The sequence below is a fragment of the Fukomys damarensis genome, unplaced genomic scaffold (assembly GCF_012274545.1).
Source record: "Fukomys damarensis isolate Sample0158 unplaced genomic scaffold, DMR_v1.0_HiC HiC_scaffold_16, whole genome shotgun sequence".
In the NCBI taxonomy this organism is placed as follows: Eukaryota; Metazoa; Chordata; class Mammalia; order Rodentia; family Bathyergidae; genus Fukomys; species Fukomys damarensis.
In genome coordinates, this window is record NW_022900928.1 from 40144899 (window position 1) to 40168740 (window position 23842).

Genomic DNA, 23842 nt, shown 5'->3' on the forward strand with positions numbered 1-23842 from the left:
CTGAATGGCCAGGGAAACTGAAGAGCCTAAATCCACTTTAGGTTCCCACTTAGAATGAAAAAGACCTGACATTAACTAGCAAGTGATGTCATTTAAAAGTACAAATGCCTTCCTTGCAATAACAAGAGCATAGAGAATTCACAGTAATAGTTATCTATAAGAGATAATGCCATTATCTGGTAAACAGGTAACAGGGGAGGAAACAGAAGCACAGGTAAGTTAAGGAAAATGTCTAGGATTTCAGGGCAAGTGTCAGAGCCACAAGCTTATACAAGTATCATGGCTGCAGAGTGAAACCTTGCTTTTCTCCTGTGTGGCCATCTAAGCATGCTGTTCTGTAGATCTTCTGAGAATGTTTTTAAGGAGATGAGTTACTGGTATTACCCTATTTTTTTACAGGGCTCAATTTATCAACATTTTGATTATATTTTAATAATATTTTTAAAAATATTTAAGTATTTAGTTTGATTAAATATTTTAATAATTATTTTAATTATAAAAAATTTGATAATGAAACTTGCTTTTTGTATAGATTAACAGTCTAATTATATGATTTATAGAACCATCCACTGAAGAACTGTCTTGAATGTACACTGGAGAGAAATAAGTGATGTACTTTATAGGAAAAGCTGTCTTCTGCACATTAACCCAGGCCCTGTAACTTGAGTTCTTGCTCTGGGCAGTTTCTTTCATAATCTCTGAAAATTTAGAGCATCTTCTAATCATTGCTTGTTCTAAACTAATCATGCTTGTAAAAACTGATTCCCAAAGCCAGTTAGATTTACACTTGCACCTAGCTTTCCAAAATTTCGTATTTAATGACTAATGTCAATGATAATTCTCCTTTAGAGCACAGCCAGCATACTCTTGAAATCATATAAAATCCAAGTCCTCTGCATTTAAATGAGTTGCTCTGATACAAGTTTGCTGACTGCTGTTCAACTACTCAACTAGAAGATAAGCTCATGCTTACATCTAAATCTTATTTGTGAAGGTGATAGGTAGTATCTTTATAAATTTTAGAGAAAAATAACACACTTGATTTCTAAAATCTATTTACACTTTCACATAACAATAAGGTTAGACACCCCCCCCCACACACAACCGCCCCCCACATGAACTAAAATTACAAACAGTAACAGTAATAAAATATACCTTGTTGAAGCCCTTCCAATAAGAGCCATTGCTGCACTTCTAAGCACAATATCTCTCTCTGTCAGCATGTGGTGAAAGTCCAAAGGTCTGTGGCAATGCCAGGCAGTCCAAGAAGCCACATAGTGCATAGTCTTGGAGTGCCACTTCAAGGATAGTAAATGTGTCATTTTAGGAATTTGTACCACAAAAAATATATGAGGTTTGAGACTGCAAGAAGAGACATAAAATGTCAAGGTGAAATTTCCAAATATGCAGCCGATATCCCTCATGATCATAGATGCTCAGATGAGAAGCACCTTAGGAGACCTGCATTTGGAAGATTTAGGTTTAATCATGATTCTATCACTTATACCATCACTTACCAGCCCTGTGACCTAGGATGTGACACTTGACCTTTTTCTAAGCTGTAGTCTCTTTATTTGTGCAAAGAGGAAATGAGATTGTATGATCTTTCTGGTTCTTTTGAGATCCAATAGACTTCTGCTTATATTTTACACCAGTGACTAATTTGTCTCTAGCACTATTTCTATAGATGTTTACTCAGCATAGAGGTTTCATACCATTGTGAAATACCTTTGAAGATCCCAAAGAACCATCCAAATCTAAGCCATTAATATTGCACTTATAAAACAATACATCTCACCAATGAAAGCTCATTAACCAATACTTCCATACATAAGACGCATACCATAAGAAGCAGTTTAATATGTAGTTTTCATCAAAATTCCTTTTTTCCTCTTCTATGGCCTCTGGCCTATCAAATATCCAGAGATGATTGTAGAGTTTACTAGGCATCCTCATAAATATTAATGTTTTTTTTACTCTTAATTCAAATAATCTCAAATATTTTCCCTTCTTAAGAAATATATTCTTAGGTGACATTAGTGGATCTGACTGAAAGAGTCAATGGTTAAAAAGTCTCTTAAGCATGAACAGAAACGCTATAACAGATATCACTCACACACTTATAAAAACTTTAAAAATAAGCTTGTGTTGTCACATAAATTTTAAAAATATAACATTTGTGTATCACAAACGATTAGCAAAATCTATTATCTGACAATTTAAATATCACTCTCAAAAATCTTCTTTCACTGAGCATTTAGAGAAAATCAGGCCAGTGCTGGACAGAAGATAATTTAAAAAGGGTATTTTTAATTTGAAAGGCAAAACACTTCATAGAGATCTATTTGAAGGTTATGAAATAGCGCTTGTAAACACATGAAGTCTGTAAACCAAGCCATCTCTTTCATGACTGATGATGACCCCATAAATTACTGGGAAGCAGAGCCTACAATTTAGGGATTGGCTTGGCCGCCATCGCTATGCTTTCGATTGCGCACTCGTCAGCGCCTCTGAGGATCCGAAAGTAGCCATTCTCACCCCAGCTTGTGCCCCAGCTGTTTTTCACAATCCAGTAATCCATCCCATTGGCCGAGTCAGTGCCATAGCCCACAAGCAGCACAGCATGATTCGTCAGCTCAAAGGGGTTGAAAGGGTCTCTCAGCCCAGTGTGGTGGTAGATCCCTTTGTGATAGTGCATAAAATCATCATAGACTTCAAAGGCGACTGCCATAGGTCCGTGTTGGACCAGCTCCAGCTTCATCAGGGCTTCATTGCATCCCCCGTAGAAACCTCCCACGTAGTGGTACTCAGAGGTGTAGTAACGCATACAGTCCTCTTTTACTTTGCAAGGAGCATCAGTGCCTGTGTAGGGGAAGCAGGATTCTTCCACAAAACCAAAATCTTGGGCATACTTTCCCGCGATGAGGTACGGGAAACCACCTTCACAACCTGAATATGAATAAACATGCAATGGCTTATTAGAAAAGAGCACATCAGAAATTGTACCACTTCTTTTTTCTTCTCTGATCCATTATTTTTTATTAGTTAATGCAGGGCGGGGGGGAGGGGGCAACAGATGCTTCTTTTGTTCATCTATTTGTCATCCAGCTTACCATCCTCTCACCCTGTCTGTTTAGTGGATATTTATTTAGCACCTTAAATTGGAAGGTCGCTATAACACAGTGGTTAAGTGCAGAGGCTCCGAAGGCTGTGTAGGTTCAAATCCAAAGCTGTGTGAAGAATTTAACTTCTCTATACTCCTGTTTGCCTATCTATAAAATATGGATAGTAATAGTAACTTTGTCATTATTATAACTCATTATTTCATGCAAAAAACAAAAGTTAGTGGTTACTATCACTGCTAAATAGCCACATACACACCTCAGCTCCTCCTCAAGTAAACCTTCCCTGGAAACCTCCTGCCAAAAGTCACATTTCCCTCTGGGCCTAGGTCTATGATACACATCCATAACCGTGCACTTTTTGAATCATTTTTCTCATCATTATAGGTATTTAAGTCCTATACCTCTCCCTTAATTGTAAGCTTCATGAGGATAAGGACCAATTTGATATAGTACGATATGCCTAACAGGCATAGACAGCTAGTTTTTGATAAGTATTTCAGATATAATGATAGACTCACTGACAGATAATTATGCAGCAGTGGTTTCACTGGAGAGCTAGGAAACTTTCTGGTGGCCAAATCTAGGGTTGACAATGGAAAATTTTGAAATAGCAATGTTTCCCTCTGAATCGGCTACATAAATATGGGTGGGCTTCCTACATACATATGGTTGTTCTTGAAGCCTAAGTACAAAATTTTAAAAAGAAACCAGTATTAGTATACTTTTAATAAGAACTAGGTTTTGGAGTGAGAGCATGGATGAAATTAAAACTCCAACGCTTACAAGCTGAATCACCTTCAAAATAATATGAATAGTCTTGTGCTCATTCTTTGCCTATGGATAGAGATAATATCTTCTTCTAGTGCTTTTGAGCACTGCTAGGTAACATATGTAAGAGGCAGTACTCAGTGTATAACTATAGACATTTTGCTGGACAATGCAAATAATTCAAGGAGAAACCATCCATCAGTAAGTGACAAGGCCAGATTTGCAACGCACCCAAGATTTCTACTACAAAACAGCTCTTTACTGCAGCACCCTTTGCCTTTGCTATTGATAGCCAACTACATACAGGTAAATAGTTCATAAAATAATGCCTGAAATAAAATAACACATACCTTGAGCATACTGGCTACAAGACACAACCTCCTGAGGACTTAAGATTGGGGTCTGAGTGTTGTTGGTTAATATACGGATTCTTGCTTCTAACATACCCATAGAAGCAAATGAATAGCAGCTTCCACAATATCCTGGAAATGAAAAAGAAATATAGATATATCCCAAGAGATATCTGATAAATCATACAAAAACCTGAGTGGATATAACGCACTGTATACTGAATACTAATGTTCATAAGGTTCATTACAATATACAGTAGCAGATTCAATAACAAATGCTATGCCTGAGATACATCAGACAGTTTTCTTGGTGATGATGAAAAGGTTTAAGTCTGTAATATTCTAAGCCATCAGACTTAAAAGAAGCTGTGGATGGATACATATGAGCTGAGCTTTTAAATATTTCCAAATATTTATGTGTCCCAAATTCATGTTGAAATCCCAACCCCAAGGTTATAGTTTTAGGAGATAGATGAATGGAATTAGTGGCCTCAGAAGAACCTCCAGAGAGATACCTTAGTTTTTCTATTATGTGAGGCCATAGAAAAAGGCAGTCTATGAGAGCTGGAAGGAAGATCATTACCAGATACTGAGAAACTGCTGTCACCTTGATCTTGAACTTCCTACTTTCTTGAAATATAAGAAACAAATTTCTGTTGCTGAGCAGCCACTGTTTGATATTTTCCTAAATGTAGCAACTTGAACAGACTAAGGCAGGCAGCATTTTTCAAAGTATGTTGGGTGGAACTAACCCGAGGAATGATATGGGGATGGTGGTTATGTTTTGGAGGGCAAGATTTAACATGAGTGGAGGAGACAGACGTAAGACAGGTACATGAGAAAGGTAAAAGAGAAATTATACTTATGAATGTGGCATGTAGGTAGGTAGTCAGAAGACAGAGACAGGCAGAACATAAAAAGTAGTTGGGAAGAAAAGAAGACTACTCATATTTAACACCTGGTTGTTATTTGAAGGACAAAATAAATTTGTTTAAGTATCTGCTAGGAATGTAGTTGTTATTCAAGAAAATGGAAAATATTATGAGATAATTTATATGAATGTTATTTTACATTTTTTTCAAAATATATGGTTAAAAGAAATAGCTATAAGACAATATAACGCATAGAAAACAAAACTGGGATTTTCACTTGTTAGTAGTTTTTGAAAGAAAAGAACACAGAATTATATTACTATTATTTAATATCTATTGTTTCACCTCTTCTCTATTTCACTTCTTTCATTTCTGTAAATGGGCATAACATCTACATGGAGAGATGTTTGTACCAAATCCAAGGTAAATTCAGCTCTACACCAACAGTATATTATTAAATTTATTAATATTAGTTTTGCCAAATTATATGAATGATTTGAATGATGAATATCCCCTATGAATTCCCTTATGAACAGTCAATTATATAATTGAAATTACTTATTCTATGTAAAAGAAGTATCTTTAGTAAATCTCAATTTAATGATTTAACAACTACTTTATTTAGAGTAAAAAGTACTCAAAGGTATTATGCATTCAAAATATAACTAGGGATTTTTTTTCTTATCTTCTTCAGATAATGATTTGTGTCCCTCAGCAAAAAAGGAAAACCAGAACATTCTACACTCAGACACTAACATCCTAAATAAAGTCTATTTGAAATACTTAAATTGTTTACCTCAAAGTAAACTATGCATTTTCTTGAGCATTCAAAGGAAATATGTTTTATTTATCTTGGTGCCTGAAACAATGAAGAAATAATACCTGTTTGTGGAAGAAGGAGTCAAGGGATGAATAAATAGGTACATATACCCAGGAAATAAAGTAAACTAAAAAGAACAGTCAACATTATTTCTACAGTCCCTGTTTCATGTTAAATGCTATTATTCCTGATGTTCTTCAAAATTCTCCCTCTAAAAAAACTCATACTTATCCATATCATATACTCTTTGTTATTGAGGGACTATCTCAATCATGATGATTAGAAGAGAAACTTTTGTAAGGGGGCCCTGAAATTCCATTACTATGCATCCTAACTTCTTGATAATGTGCGACTGAGGCACAGAAGGAATCGATGACCTATCCAAGGTCACACAGCTAATAACAGATGGCAGATGTTGGGAGCCTTATGTCTCCAAGTGCAGAATTAGTGTCCTTTTCAGTTTATAAGTCTAATGACTTTAAGGCACTTTCAGATTTTCTTTCCTGTCATGTTGTCAATGAATAGAAAAAACTTAGACTTCTTCTTTCAAGCCATCCGGAAAATGCATTTAGGGCATCTCTTACAAATGATAGACTGTCAGAGCCCAAGATGAGTGCACAAAGAGCCAAAGTCATTGTTCCCTTCATGAGAAACCAAAGTCTTATACAAACACACAGGCTTACATTCTAGGAGAATTTGGAAAGGGTTCTCCTTTGGTCATCCTGCTTTCTTATCCCATAGCAGCCATGGAAATAATCTTTCTCAGTGTGAATCATTAAGCCCTCATTATCTGACCATCAAGCACTATGGAAAGAATAGGGCATAAGTGTATTTGAGGGTTCAGAATGTTCTTTGTTAACAGAGAAATCACAGGAGTTGGAAAGAAGACAACCTTCTTCAAGCAGAAGGCCAGCTGTCAAAGTCATTAGTGTCTCATTTTAAAAGGAAAAGTCCTTGCTGGGAATGTAGCTCAGTGGTGCCACACCTGCCTCAGAAGTACATGGTCCTGAGTTTGATCCCTGATATGAAGGGGTAGGTGTAATGCCAGGATAGATTCCAAAAGGAACAATATCACCTGGGCGTGAGCTGGGTGTGGTGACACATACGTGTATGATCCCAGAACTCCTGAGAAGACAATAAAGGGGGATCGCCAGTTCTAGGCCAACCTGGTACATAGTGAGACCTAGTTTCAAAAAGGCAAAACAAAAACACTTCACCACAAACAAACAGAAAGGAATATTATCTATTAAGAAGACTGCAATGCAATGAAGAATAAATGAATTTATGTTCTCTTTTTTCTTACTCTTTCCTTTCACTGTGTGACCCAGGGAAAGTCACATGACCTTGGAAATTTTATCTTATGTTTCAGATGGATCAGTTGGCACAGATAATTTAAAACCTCTTCCTTTCTACTCAAACTGTATTTAACACTAAATTTTAACTGGACTAGATTTTAAACTTTAGGAAAACATCTTGCATTTCCTAGTTAATGTGACCCATGAGAGACTCTCCTCTTCTCTTTTACAGACATAACAATCAGTAAAGACAAAGAAGTCCACCTCATCCAGTTTCCTAGCTGTGGTTCCCTCTCACACCTCTAAGTGTGTCTAACAATAAGGTTTGTCCTTAAACCTGTTTTCATGTATAAAAGTAAAAGCTCATTTATCCTTCCAATATTTTTTTTCTTTCATCTTGATTTACTCTTTAGAAGCTGTGCGTTTCCTCAACTCTGGCTAATTCAGAATTCTGAATTATACAGAGCACTGGTAATTTTAAAGTTAGTGGAAATTTCCAAATACTGCACTTGGCAGGAAGAGAAAATAAGTATCATTTCCCAATCTACAGTACAAAAAAACAGAAAGAAAGTCAAAAGAGGAACCTTTTAAATAGTTTCCTCAAGTACCTGATAGAATAGTACAAATGAAGGGCTGATTCTGTTTTGAAATTGCAATTGTTTGTACAAATCATATTTATAACACCCTAAGAATAGGGAGTATTGGAGACAATAATAGCTTTAACCAAGGTACAAGAAAAACAAGGTCAAAGAATTCTGCTTTAGAAAGTTTAATTTCTGTCCCCTAAATTATTGGCTCATACATTTGTTAATCATCTATTTTGAAAAGGTAATAGATTTTAACATTTCTTAACCAGTCCCATTCTCTCACAAAACTTTAAAAATTCTTCATTAAAGAAGTTACCACATGATACTTTAATGTTTTATTTGAAAATCTTGCTAAATTGTAAATCTCTAGGACAATGACTGCATCATATTAGTCTTTATACCCTCTGCCATTATAAAAAAAAATCCTAATTTATATGTTCTATAAACAACAACAGAAGCAACAATATATCTCCAGTAAGTCACATTATAGAGCACTAACAACACGCCAGGCCTTTCATAAAGAAGTTAAAACGATATGCATCATTTACTTACTCCTTCCCAAATAAGCAAAGAAGATTTTGTTCAATGATGGAGTGAATTTTAGTCTTCTTTTAATATTAACCCTTTATTTTCATTTTTTATTCATTTCTCAATCACATCCGAATTTTTGTCATTTGTAATATCAACTGTCCAAAGCCATCTCCAAGAAACAGAAGAATGATTTCAGGACCTGCACTTTCTCTAGAGCTCATGAGTCCTCCAATAACTGGCAGAAAGTCAAAGTGATGACACAGTTGGTGTCAGAGGAAGAACAAGAAACTTGCTGACTGGCTCTATACTCAGAATCCACAAGAACGGGAGCATAAAAGAACAGGTGATGAAAGCTCAGAAGTGGGAGAGGTTGATAACAGCACATTTTCAGGAAAGAGGAAAAATAATTCATCTCTTGGTATTACAAATTTATAAGCCTTCCAAAACACACTAGAGAGTTTCCATAGAGCAAATGCTATGCAACTATATTTTTATAGAAACACATCAGGCATGTGAACGATTCTCTTCAAATTGAATAAAGAAATAAACCTTAGTAAAGGTTAAGTATTCCTTACCCCAAATGCTTAGGACCAGGCATTTTTCAGATTTTAGAGTTTTCGAATTTTGGAATATGTGCACAAAACTTTTACCAACTCAATATCACTAATTAAAAAATCAGAGGGATGGGGATTTAGCTCAGTGGTTCCGCTGCCTGCCTCGCAAGCACAAGGACCAGGAGTTTGATCCTCAGTACAAAAAATAAAAAATAAAATAAAAAAAATTAGAAATCCAAAACCTAAAACTTTCTTGAGATGATACTTTAGAATCATACACATGATTATAATTGTTGACTGAAACTAAGAGAATTTGCTAACAAGTAAAAGTAAAGGAAGTTCAAGCCATATTATATAAATTTATGAAAATAACTGATAAAATTCAATTGTTTGGCAATCCTGAGCTCTGCTTCCAGGCCATTTTTAAGGAACTGGTTTAATACCACTAGGTACATATTCTGATATACAGTAATTAAAATATTCCTATAAGATATTCCTTGGTTCCAAAAACCCAAGAGCATGTATTTTCTGGGCTCATATAATAACTAAAGACCAAATGATGGGGGGAATGGGAGGACAGATGGCAAAGAAGGAGTCCAGCAAACTAACTGCAGATAAAAGGCTAATTTTATTTATTTATTTATTTGTTTATTTATTTTGGAAGGGCCAGATCAACTAGATCTGTGTTTCATTTATTTTTTTATCAAGTTTATTGGTACATTTTAGGTATACAGTACAATTACATTCATTATTGGGATCTTGTACCTTTACATGACAGGTCTTGGTTCTCATTTTTTCCCCTTGTCCCTGCCCTCCCTTCACTCCCTCCTCCCCTCCCCATTTACAAACACTTTATTTCCATCTTTTCATTTTGTCATATTTTTTCTTATCCTATATTACCTTTCCCCTACCCTTCCCACTTTCCCTACACCTTTAGTCCCTTTCTTCCTATTTCACACTCTTAATTATCCCATTAGGATCTTGTGTACTATTATAGTTTTTCACACTAGAGAAACTATTCAGTATTTACACATGTGTGACTTATTTATTTCACTTAAGAGTATATCCTCAATATGTATCCATTTTCCTATGAATGAATCTAATTTCTCATTCTTTATGGCTGAGTAGTATTCCATTTTATAGAAAAACCACATCTTCTTTATCCAGTTTCCAACTGATGGGTAAATGGGCTGTTTCCAAGTTTTAGCTATTACAAACTGTGCCGCTATGAACATGGGTGTGCATATATCACTGTGATATGATTCTTTTAATTCTTTTGGAAAGATACCCAGCAGAGGGATGGCTGGGTCAAATGGAACCTCTAGATTCCAACTCACCCCAAAAAGAATGGCTATTATCAAGAAATCAACCAATAACAAATGTTGGCGGGGTTGTGGGGAGAAAGGAACCCTTCTCCATTGTTGGTGGGAGTGCAGACTGGTGCAACCACTATGGAAATCAATATGGAAATGTCTCAAAAAAAGGCTAATTTTAATTCTGTACAATTCTTTGTTTCCAAAGCAGGCTCTCTACAAGCAGGGCAAAAGAGTTTGACTTCCTTATCAGTCTGGTTGCTGCTAGCAACCTTAAACATATATTAAGAAGGGTACTGAATAAGTGCTGATATTACTCAAGTTGGTCATGGATAGAAGAGTAAGGAATGGAAATTCATAGGGCACACATTTTTCATGTCTTTACTAAAATCAATCACGCCTATTCAATTTCTGTAACCCCCAAAACCAATCTACACAGACTGTTACATAAAAATATTGAATAAATTAATTAAAATTCAGACTTTATTATTACTTACCTTGGTTTCGAACAGGGCTGACAAAATTGATACCATGAACATCTCTCCAGTCCCAAGATTTTGGCAATTGTAAAATCTTTTCCTGCATTTCTGCAGTCAATGGTGCAGGTTTGGGCCTAGGATGGAAACATACATTTGACATCAACAGTCTTTCCTTTGAGGATGATTTTCTATCCTCTAATTCCACAATTTCAACATCGGTCTATTTAGTATCTGTATTCAGGACCACAAAGCACCTACAAGTCCTTGCTCCACAAACATTTTAATGTGTTTATTATACAATGTAGCAATTACACCACTCAGTGGGTTAGTTTTCATTAACCATTTTTTCATTATCCAGTTATTTTCCCTTGCAAAGTGACACTGATTTTGTGTATCACTGATGCAATCTTCCATATGCCTGAATAACTGCACTCTAATATTAACTCTTGACAGATTTTGACCAAGAAAGAAGATAAGAAGATTTGAAAATGGCATATAAAGGAGTACAGGGAAAATGAAGGACTTGCAGAAGTTTGACACGGGAGGCAGTGGGTTGGTTATAAAAGTGAAACTGGCAAAGAAAAACAAAGGTCAAAGTATAAGGTAGGCAGGCTAGCTCCAAAAACGACAGCTAAAATCATTCCATCATTACAGAACTACATATTATAGGATATGTTTGAAAGCAAGATGCACTAAGGAGAGTTGCCTGGGCTTATGAATAAAAAGACGTTATTCCTGGAAATGTAAAAATTATTCTACAACCATCTCTGTGTTTAGACTTTGTACACATACTCATAAACATGAACGTACATGAGTGAGCACACAGCGGTCTAGCTCTAGACTTCTTGGGGTTTCTAAGTCAGCCAAATGCCAGAAATGTCACATCTGTATGCGGCTGCTCCTTGGATCTAAAATTCCTGTTGTTCCTACTTTGTACTCTCAAGAGTTTTTCTGCAACTTCTAATTTTAAAAACTGCTCACGAAGCAGCCTCAATCAACTCGCACCCAAAGAAAACTCATTTTTCCCTCCCTCCTTCTCCCTTTTTCCTCTTTCGTTTGTTAGGCACTATTTTTTTTTTCTTTTCCTTTTTATTTTTATTGGTACAATCTATGTCTATAATACAGTTATATTCATTACTGGGATCCTGTACCTTCACATGACAGGTCTTGGTTCTCATTTTTTCCCTTTGTCCCTGCCCTCCCTTCACCCGCTCCTCCCCTCCCCATTTACACTTTTTTTCCATTTTTTCATTTTCTCATATTTTTTCTTTTCCCTTATTTCCTTGCCCCTACCCTTCCCCCCTTCACTACACCTTTAGCCCTTTTCTTCCTATTTCACACTCTTAATTATCCCATTAGTATCTTGTGCACTATTATAGTTTTTCACACCAGAGAAACTATTCAGTGTTTGTACATGTGTGACTTATTTATTTCACTTAGGAGTATATCCTCATTATGTGTCCATTTTCCTATGACTTTAATGTCTCATTGTTTATGGCTGAGTAGTATTCCATTTAGGGCACTATTTTTATACTGTGGCAAAATTTACTCATTTTTGTTTCTGTAAACTATTTGAATTTCTTACTTTACTTGGTCATACTGCACAATTTTAACTTTTCAGAAGTTATTCAATTGGTTTTTACTTGGCTCCAGTTTACTCAACAGCAAAGGTTTCTTGTGAACTACTTCAGGACCTCTGCACCTACTCCCGAGTGACTTACTCTCTCTCTCTCATAAAGATGACATATGTTGAAACTCTGACACAATGTAAGTGAGACAAAACAAAGACCAAAAAAAAAAAACAACCTAGAATTAATTCAAGAGTAGCATAACCTTTACAATTGTATGGAACAGACTTATTACATAAAGAAACAGCAATAGTTCACTAACATATTTCCTAAGCTAAGGACATTTGTTTAAGTACGTATGATATAGAGATGAACATGAGGTGGTCTTTGTCCATGTGGAAGACAATGTTAACATACACAAAGCATACAAAAATGATTGTAACAGGGCCGGGGATTTAGCTCAATGGGTTCGTGGCCTGCTTTGCAAGGACAAAGACCTGAGTTCAATTCCTGGTACCAAGAAAAGAAAAAAATAAATTAAACAAAAAGATGCAAGCTTCCATTACACCATCAGATTTTATAACAGAACTAATGTATATACATAAATGCTATTGAAAATCTTACAGCCAGACTGTAATATAAATATTTCCATCATCTCTTGATTCAATCTTCTTCTTTTAAACTTTCTATGAAACTTTGTAATAAAAATCAGCCCTTCACAAAGCTAATCTTTCTCTGAAACAAAGGTGGCTGAGTAGACAGACAGCCTAATTAAGAGCAGAAGAATTACTCAGAAACGTGACACCTGGCAAAGGTGCTTTGTCTAAGGCTCAACTCTTTCAGGTAGAAGCCGGTCTCCTAGACTCCAATGCTAAGGAGATACACTGTACTCAGCTTTTTAGAGGCTCCTTTGGATTTCTGTTCTTAAATAGGTCTCAAATGCCTGCTTTAAACAGACACATTAGGACTTCAGTCAGTGAATCCAAGATTGGGGCTATGACAATCTCCCTTCCTCAAATTTGAATAACTAGAATATCTCATGGAGTAGATATTCCCTAGTATGTGCCTTGCGAAATGCCACAGAAAATTATTTTGTAAAAGAGGAAGAAACATGTGAAGATGCTCTTAGTAGGATAAGAAATAATTCCATCCAGTTTCTGCAGATGTAAAGATTACTGATGCATCCATCAGTAGTCTGTTTCTACAATAACTGTTTGAACCATGAACTCCTACAGCTATTAGTGAGTTAACCATTGCAGTTTCTGAAAAGTGAAGAATATTTCAATATACAAAGGTTAAAAGAAACCACTTACATAATTTAATGACTCCGATTTGCTCCCTATCATTTCAGTTCCTTTTCCTTTACTCATTTTAAAATTTTCCTGAAACAACTTATTGTATTACAAGAATATCCTTGGCCCCTTAAATGTTAAAAGACTTGGTTCAAAGCCTTTGCTAGACAGTTTGCTGGTCACAGTTTTGAAAAACAATTTTTAAATTTATAAAAGTTTCTGTTTAGACAAATTCAAAATATTATGACATAATTTCCCAAAAGAAGAAATACATAATGAAGCATGTGAGCTAAAGGTGGGAGATACCACCAATGCCTGAGAGGATTGGAGGTATGTTAATAAATAAGGAGTTTTGCATTTGTTTTGTTGCTGGGCCTTACAACATTGAGATTTTCAGATATCTATGGGTAACAAATTTGACAGTTAACATGGGCAGAATGAGGAATATTTAATGGAAAGGGAGTAGATGAATGAGGTAAGATGCAAAGAAAGTTTTCATAACTTATGTGTCATATTGTTTGAAAGCGGGTCAAGGTAGTGAATATAGTTATAGTCATATTTTAGTGACTTTAAATACCTGGATAAATTTATTCATCAGTCAACCTGCATTCATAGATGAATACAGTAAGATCAAAATGTCACTATTTCATAGAATGGCTAAAAATGAGGACAGGGAGTGGAGAGATCAAAGACAGAAACAGAAATAGGAGGCAGGATGTCAATCCAAGGTAGAGAAGAATGATGCCAAGGCTTAAGCCAGATTGTAGAAAATTGGAAGGAAGTAATAGATATAACAGACACTATAAAAGCAGAATCCAAGAGCAGGCCTTGGAAATAGGAATAGGAATAATATGAATGGGAAAGGAGGTCAAAAATATAAAATGTTTACAGCAAATAAAGTGGTGGACAATACAGGACAGTCAAAATGGGCTTACACGGGAGGATGGGATTCAACACCAATATTCTTACTAGTGAGAAACAGATGTATTTTCTTACCTTGGGATTATCTGATTGTGGCCACCACGTCTCCTAGCCATCTCTTTCAAGGTAAGAGTTTCATATTCTATGTATGTAGTTGCAGTCCAAGACTTCTGGATATCATTGATGGCCTTCACAAAGTTATGATCATATTTGTAGAGCCTATTAGAATATCTGCAACACAGTGATACAGCTTCAGCTACACTTTGTGTCTAAGTGAAAATTAGAACAGTCTTCCTGGAAGGCAAATTGGCAAACATGTACGAGGCAGCCTAAAATAATAATGTCTCCTTTGAAAGTTCAAATTAACTAAGATGTATGTATGATGATATTTAATGAAACACTTTTATACTAGTGAGAGATTGTAAACAACCTAAACGAATCTTGTGGGATAAGGGATTCATCAAATAAAAAGAGAGTCTTCTTTTACTGTACAGTTTATTCAATAAAATTATCTACAGAATTATTCAGTGATATGGAGAGTTCATGCAATATTAATTTTTAAGAAGCTAACCAATAAAGTTTATATAAAATGAATTAATTTTTATAATTATACATATTTATATCTATTTTATAAATACATTCTTAAAATGCCAACCATGGTTCTTTCTAAGTAGCAGCAATGAGAACACCTCTTTTCCTCCATGCGCCAAAGTTCCTACAGCTGGGGATTTAGCTCAGCAGTGATGCCACCTGCCTCGAAAGCATAAGGATAGGAGTTGGATCCCCAGTAAACCCCCCAAAATCATACAGTTCCTACAATTTACCTTCATAATTAGCATAATAAGAAAAAAGAGGAAGACAAGAGAAACTGCAGACAGTTTATATACAGTAAGTCCCTGAATTCAAATGGGTTCCATTCCAGAAGAACATTCGTAACTCAGATTTGTTGGTAATCTAACCAAGTGAGTTTTATATGACATACTTGTGAGAGTTCACAACATGAATGTTCGTAAGTTGGGGTAGTATATATTATAATTACACAATTCAAAAAATATTATATGTGTGTTTTATTTTGTTATTCAAAATGTGATTTTTGAACTAATATCAGCAGTACCTGGAAGCTCTTAAGATTCTACCCAATCCAGACCACACAAAGCAGAATCTGTATTTTAATAAATTCTCAAGGTGATTCACAGTAATATCAAAATTTAAGAAGCATTGATTTATCTGACACCAAATGCTTGCATACAGATGTAAAACACAATTCTGATATAGAAAACATACTTACAAAGGAAAAAAAGAGTTGACTGTACACTTCAAACATTTATCAAAACTATGTGTCAGGCACTAGAAATTATAGAATTCACTGTATTATTCCTATTTAAAAACACTGCATAGTTTGAGTGTGACTCACTATCCAAGACTTCCATGAGCATTCAATTCTACAAAGCAAGACATCTGTAAAGACATCTGTAATAATGTTTTACGCATACTGTGAATTTCTCTTTCTCTTTTAAATCATGTGTTCGTAGAGAAAATATTTAATATAGTCAAGGAAAAGGGGAGCACTGACTATAAGAAAAATGTGTGACCACATTGATAATTTTTTAATGTTGTAACCACAGTTCTTTCCCAACTGTTGCAAATATAAAACCAGAGTGGTAACTTTATTAAACAAATTGTAAGATTGCCTATACTGTATTTCTGACAATACTAACACAATAACAAAAACAAGCTATAGTTATTTCTTTAGGTACAAGAGTAAATTTTAAATTTTAAGTGAAATAGTTCTGGAATATTTTCCAGTGCAAGGAGTCACTTTTTCACTAACTATAAATATTTAAGAGGTATAACTAGCCCTACCTGTGTTGCTTAATAACATCTTGTCAAGAGACAGTCTATATGATTTTTGAGGAAACATCATTTCATAATTAAAGTATGAGTATCGCTGTTGAAGGCCCAGCCACCTTGCCCACGAGCTGGCTATGAAATGGGCAAACATAACTCCATGTTGCCTCCAGTCACAAGTTGAAGCCTCAATGGTCCTATGATACTGTGAAACTGAAGGGTAAGAGTATATCAGCTGAATATATTCTGCTTCTTGGAGAACTGAGTAGTAATAAAAAAGAGAAAGGTTTCACCTGGGGAAAGGACAAATTCTTTGCCTGCTATCTCTGTCCCAGCTAGTATTGTAAGAATTCTCTTCTTTCAGCCCTCATCAACATAAGATCCTCAGGGATCTAAGATCCTTATCAACCTAAAATCCTCATCAACAGAGGACTACTCCAGCCCCCTAAGTCACCTGATACTACCTCCAATCATTGTGTGTACCCAATAAATAATGGCTAGCTTGGGAGTGTCTTGGCCTTTGCCCACTCAGAGGCACTGACCTCCTGGCCTCCCATGTACTATATGATATTATGTCAGTCTCTATTGTCTTTCCTTCTTTAGCCCTTGTGCTTTTCTGGGTGTTTGGAGGACGGATCACCCTCAGGTAACATCTAGTACAGCCTCATATGCTGATATGTGCATCACCACAGTGACAGGATGCCATCAGAGGTCTTAAACACCATGATTTTTTGTGTTTAAGATCCAAGGAGATTTTTTAAAATGTATCCCACTATAGGGTGACAGACCATTAAGAGTTGAAAGAACCTTAAAAGTAACGTAGCTGCGATTGCTCACTTTATGCGTGAAGCAGCATGGCTTCAGAGCACGCCAGTCGGGAGCTTCTTTCCCTAAATGAGACAATGTTGGAAATATCAAATAAAGTACCACAGTACCTAATACGACCTAAATGATAGGGTAGCAAGTAAACCACTTAGTGGGAAATATGCAGCTAAGGGATCAAGTCAAACAAAGCTATTTAAAAACTAAACTCAAGCAAAGGGGTTGAATTAGTCTACAAAGGGGTCAGGACTTTCAGAGCCAAGTGTGATTCACCCCTTTAAGCCCCTGTTTCACTTCTTGCTGCAAGCCATTGTTGCCTGGCTTTCAGTGATTGGTTCACCTACATTTATAATGGTTTTTAGAACTAATATAGAAAAGACAATAATATTTATGGATCTTTCTCTTCAAAACTAAAAAGTCTGAAATTTCTTATGTGGTTCACAGTTACTTAGAGTTAATTTAAGAAAAATGTAAACTGCATGTTATAGGATCAATTTTGTACCTTTACAATACAAGTGGTTGAAGTCTTAACCTCTAGTGTCTCAGCACGTGACTGTGTCTGAAGACAGGGCCTTTAAAGAGGTAATTAAAGTAAAATGGGCTCATCAGGGTCAGCCCTCACTCAGTATGGTGGTGTCCTTAAATGACCCCAGGGAAGGCCAGGTGAGGACACAGAGAGGAGGCAGCTACCATCTTGGCCATCTGCAAGCCAAGGAGAGAGGCCCCAGGAGAAAGGTGACCACCTGATGACTTGGACTTCTAGCCTTCAAACTCATGCTTAAACCACCCAGTCTGTAGTACTTCAATTGCATAAATCCTAAAGACTTAGATTTCAGTTACTTACGGACTTGTTTGAAATGCAGTTACATCTGTCAGTTACATCAGTCAACATATTTGTGCAGTAAAGTTTTATACTACATGGTTTTTGTTTCTAAGCCAAATGAATTCAAGATACCCAAGATAAAAATTTTATAAAAATGAACATTCAAATGTACTCATACATACCACAAAACAAAATTAAATGTATGTTTTACTTGTGACAACTCACTTTTCCAAGTGGCTTTCAAGGTGTGCCATGTTTATATTCACATTTTCAGGACTTTCCACCTTCTTTCCAACAAAACAAGCCCAGTTCCGGCCCAGCACATCATGCACCCACCCCGTCATTGTCTCGTGGCAGTAACTGATTACCTTGCTGCCCTTGGTTTCATACTGTAAAAATGAGAAAAGGAAAGGTCAGATGAAATCTATGTGTGGTCTTCAGACCATTTATCTGGTTCTTTTTTACAGTGCAGAAGAGCCTTTTCATCACTTGCCAACCAAAGAAAAAATTTCACTCCACAGATCACATTTGAAGAATTATTCTGAAAAACAAAGAAATAGAAACAAACTTTTCCTTAGTTAGCATTGCTGCTTATCCAACAAAAATTAGGTAGCAAAATATTTCCATGAATGAAAAGAAAGGAAACTCAGATTTTTAGAGCATTCACTGTATGTTAGCGATTTTATAAAAGTTACTTCATTTAATCTTCACAATAAACATATGGGGGGGAGGGGACAACAAGATCTTTTTACCAAGGAACCAAATGAAGGTTCAGGTCAGAAAGAAACAGTAACTGCTGCTGAAGGCCGGATCTATCCTCAGTCTGTCTATCCATGTTTTTCCAGGCAGAAAAGATTCACATCAAGAAGCTGCAGAATGAATATTAAAATTATTTATAGAAGTAAACAAAATCCTTTATTTTTCTGTCAATATATTAAGACATTTATTATGAATAGAGTGCTTAAGGTAAGCTGATTACTAACTACAGTATTCTCTCTATTAATATGGCCCTTTGTCGTATTTCAGTGTTAACACTGAGAAATAACTATATAATGATAGATCCAGGATTTGAACTCAGATGCTTTATCTCCAGAGCCTAATTATCCTTGTGTAATAACATTGCTTCCTCAGAGATGAGAACATAGAGCGAGGAAGGCAGAAAAAAAATGTAATGCTATACTTCTTGGAGAGACTTTGACATAGGCAATTTCAGTTTCTGACTTAATTTAATGGAACAAACTATTTGTGGAACAGTGGGCAAGATTTTTATTTAGCTTGAGTTCTTTCACCTACAAAACAAGGAAACTAGAAAAACTATCCTCAAATATATGTATAAACACTGAGATTCCATGGCCAAATGGAGATTCATAAACATTTCCTAGAACAGCCAGTTAAGAAGCACTAGGCTCTGGCAGTCATTAAGGGCATTACATCTACTCATCTCTGTCACCACAGTATAAGAGTAGTCAAACATAACAGCAACAGATTCACAGAGAGACCAGTGATGTTACAATGAAACTTTTTATAAAATAAGCAGATTTGTTTTGGCTCCAGGGCTACAGTTTGCAGCTTCCTAATGTAATCTAATGGATGCTATATTACTTGTTTGTACAGGTTGGTAAATTTTTTTCCGTAATAGCCAAATATAAATATTTTAGGCTTGTAGAATAGGCTTCTTTCACAACTATTCAATGCGGACACCACTGTGGTGTAAAAAGCGTGTAGGGAACACATAAATGAATGAGGTGGGCCATGTACTAATAACACTTTGTGCACAAAACCTGGCCTGTAGTTTGCCAACCCCTAGTCTAGAGGAATGAGGGCAGTGACCTGCAGCTTTCAGGTGACCACAGATTGCCATGATCCAATACTCTGCGCTGCTAAGCTGTGATGGTAGGTCAGGGGTATTAATTGCATTTTTTACATAATTAGTTTAAACTTTCAATGAGTTTATCAGGACTTAAACCAAGTTGAGGAACATCCATGTTATGCTATGTAAAATTTTTATTTTTGTAGATCTAAAACAGTCTAATATTAGTGATTTCATATGAAGCAACCTAAACCCCTTAAAATTCAATTATGTGCTTCTCTTTGGCATTGATTCTTAATTAAATTCCCTTCTCTGTAGTACATGGTACCCCAGGTAGGAGTAGGCCAATGCTTCTTGGCACCGCTGCTGTTTTAGAAAGTAGTCTCACAGTGTTTTACGATTTCTTGAGATTTACCTTAGCTATCACCGCCCCCCCCATGATACTGTGGAAGACATTCATTGCAGTATAACAGAAATGTTAAAAATAGAAAATAAACTAAAGAAGTCAAAATGTTCAAGTATAAGTTTTACTAACACAAAGGAATATTATGTAGCACTCTGCTTCATGAGTTCTACAGGAAAGGGGTAAGCAAACTTAGGATGGAGAGATCTACCTGTTTCTGAAGATACAGGTTTATTGGAAAACAGCATGCTCATTTCTTTGTATATCTATGGTTATTTTGTGTTATGGTAAAATGTGTAAACATTTTACAGCTTATGAATAAATCTGAGGTTCATAAAAATAATTATCTTTTCAAGAGACAAAAAAGAGACCTAAGAAAGTGACTGAACTAGAATTTAAAGCCAAGGATTCCTACATCATTCCTACAAGCATCATTCCCAATACCACGCACTGCTTCTTCATATAAAGTATTTAGTCTTCTCAAAAAAAAAAAAAAAAAAAGCTACAGAGCTAAGCAATTACTAAGGCATAAGAAGGAGAGACCCAGAAATTATGCAGCAAAGGGATTAAAACCTAAGGGGCTTCTACTTGTATTATTTAAACTTCACAAAAACATTTTGAGATAACAAGCATTACTTCTCTAATGAAGAAAAAGTGGCTCTGCAACGTTAGAGAGAAGATTCACATATAGGTTCCCAGATTATAAAGGTCATTGCTTCATCTGTTGCATCCTCTAAAAAATGTTCCAGAATATTAATGGGCTCATGAGTCACATCCTGTAGGGGCTGCCCGTACTTTGCATCTAGGAGCCCTCATGGTCCTTTCCCATTGCACTGGCTGGTACTTCAGTCTTTGGATCATTCTTGCCACGGATTTATCAGTATAAGAGAGGGGTAAAGACAACTGTCTCGCTCAGTGGTTTCGCACCTGCCTCACAACCATGAAGGTCCTGAGTTTGATTCCCAGTACCAAAGACAAAACAAAACAAAACAAAAAGCACACTGCCTCAGGCTTGGACTGCAGAGACAGAATCCAGCTCTGCTATTGGCTTCCTGATCCTGAGCAAGACACTCTTCCCATCTGTACTTTCAATTTCCTTAAATATTAAATAGAGTTGATAGCAATTGTCTCTACCTTACAATTTTATTTTCTCACTGAGTTTATTGGTACCCTTTAGGTATACAGTACAGTTACATTCATCAATGGGATCTTGTACCTTTACATGACAGGTCTTGGTTCTCATTTTTTCCCCAAACCCCTGCCTTCCCTTCACCCCCTCCTCCCTTTCTACGTTACAATTTGTATTTTATGCATTAGAACTCATTTAATTTTCACAATAGCCTACTTGTTCTTTCCAAAAAGTCACAAGCATGATGACAACAGAACTTTTTGTTTATTCGTACTTAATAGTCTAGCATTAGGAAGCAACTGTAGAATTAATTTACTTTTTCTGTACTGGATTGAAACCAAGGTATCCTACCACTAAGTTATGTCTCTAACCTTTTTATTTTGAGACAGTATCACACCAACTGGCCCTAATTGGCTTTGAATTTACAATACTCATGTTTTAATCTCCCGAGTAGCTAGGAATTCAGGTATTTGACACCACACCCAGCAGAATGAATTATTGAATAAGAGAATAAGAAAAGCTGAATTACAGAAGACAAAGAAGAAATGCAAAGCCCCACTTCAATACTAATACAAGAAACTGAAAAAATAGTAAATTTATAATTTAAAAAAGTGTGATGTCACAATATCAGAATCCCAAATTATAACTCATAAAATTAATTCAGAAATGTCAATTTCCTCTGCACACCTACTTTTCTAACTGTAAACTTACTTTGATTTAGAAGTTCCAAAAAGTTTCCTTAGAGCTTCCTAATTGCACATCCTTATATATCTGTGGTTGTATATAAAACCAAATAAGGTAAATAATTCTTAATAGAGACACATTCCTTATTTATATATTTAATCTTTCAAAAAATCACTTCTCTTTTGTTGTTATAATTAAAATAGTGTAAATGTGCTAAAATGTTTCACTTTTGAATGTTCATGGAAATTTCTTTTTAAAATTTTATTTTAAACTACTGTTTTCATAATCAAAAGTAATCTGGTCTTTTTTTAGAACCTAAAATTACCTTATAAAAAGCAGAACACGGTTACAAAAACAGATAGAACAGGGCTGTTCAGTGCAACAAACTTAGTAGAAAAGAGGCATTTCTTAGTTCATAAGCCACGTACCTAATACTGTAACTTGAGAGACCACCCCCTGTACTTCTATTATTTTCTTGAATATTCTTGAGATAGCTGTCATTTTCCTATTATAAAATCGTGATTTTTGACATTAGTATAAATTAAGATGATGAAGCTTTTGATTATGCTATCCAACTGTAAATGCAGTCACTTTTTTCCCCAAAAGAATTTTCACTTATATAAACACTGATTTCTGAAGACTGCTTTGAACAGATGAGGCAATTTGTTTCCATTCATTTATGCCAATTTCTACAAAACACATAATATCCTAAATTTTGAAGAACTTCAAAGCCTAGCACTTAAAAGTCAGAAAACTATGATGATTCAGTAACGATTCATGTACTTCTTCAAAATTACCATTAAATTGCCAAACACTCTCAAAATCCCCTTTCTTAAATTTCCCACTCACTTTTTCAACAGTTCAATTAGAATTACCTAGAAATATTAACCAATTGGAAAGCAATATCTTGGGAAACTTCAGAAGTTAAGTTATTCATTCTAGAACTCTTACTTAGCCTATGGGTTTTTGATACTCAGGAGCCTGATTGAAAAAGAAAAGAAAATCACTGAGGTTTCTTTCTGCTATTTCTCAGGCAAATGTTATACTTAGAAAATATTGAAATACTTATTTTACATGACACACAGGCTAAGAGACAAGCACAGTTCAGAGAAAAGGGTCCAGTTCTGCCACTTATTTCTGCAGTCTATTGTAAGCCCCAGTTTCTACTTCTGATATAGGAATAATATCCATGACAGATACTACTTCACTGGACTACTATAAAGAATAAAGATGATTTTGAAGTTTGAAAAGTTATAAAACACTGGACAAGTAACAATTATAAACACTGCTACCTTTTGCCATGGTGAAGATAAAGCTAAGACTTTATACACGTCTTCAAATAATGTATATTCTACTCTAAAATGTCAACTCAGCAGTTGATACTGGGTTCTATCAGTAGCACTGTGGTTTTCAAAATGAGATGAATAGATGATCAGTTGAATATTGAAAAGTAACATAATTTTTGTTTATGTTTGTAATATACAAATAATGTTGATATGTTTCCACTGTTATTTAGTGCCGATATCTTCAGCAGTTCCACGATCAGGGGTTCAACTGGAATGTAGAGTGTGCTAGTTAAGTACCTGTGAAATGGGTAGGACACAGCATATTACCTTTTACATGTGCCCACTTTAACTGGCCAAAACATCTTAGCTGTTTTATTCAAGCTACTTCTCATAAAATAAAGATGTGACCTAAGACACAAAGAAACCAAGATCAGGGCTGGGGATTTAGCTCAGTGGCACTGTACCTGTCTTGCAAGCACAAGGTCCTGAGTTCAATCCCCAGTACTGGAAAAAAGAAGAGAGGAGAGAGAAAAGAGAGGAGAGAGGAGAGAGAGAGGGGAGG

At 35.6% G+C, this 23842-nt stretch overlaps 1 protein-coding gene across 1 annotated transcript in view; it reads right to left on the bottom strand.

Moving 5' to 3' along the window:
- Window positions 1-2290: 2290 nt before the first annotated feature.
- The window catches only part of Ctsc (cathepsin C), a 32203-nt gene continuing 10651 nt past the window's right edge, over window positions 2291-23842 (bottom strand). Inside the window, exons 2-6 of the mRNA XM_010633782.2 lie at window positions 18194-18357; window positions 14551-14706; window positions 10713-10828; window positions 4244-4375; window positions 2291-2949 (exon numbers count right to left, since the gene is read on the bottom strand). Of these exons, the coding sequence (XP_010632084.2) occupies window positions 2447-2949; window positions 4244-4375; window positions 10713-10828; window positions 14551-14706; window positions 18194-18357 (1071 nt within the window). The 3' untranslated portion in view covers window positions 2291-2446. The remainder of the gene's footprint in view (window positions 2950-4243; window positions 4376-10712; window positions 10829-14550; window positions 14707-18193; window positions 18358-23842) is intronic.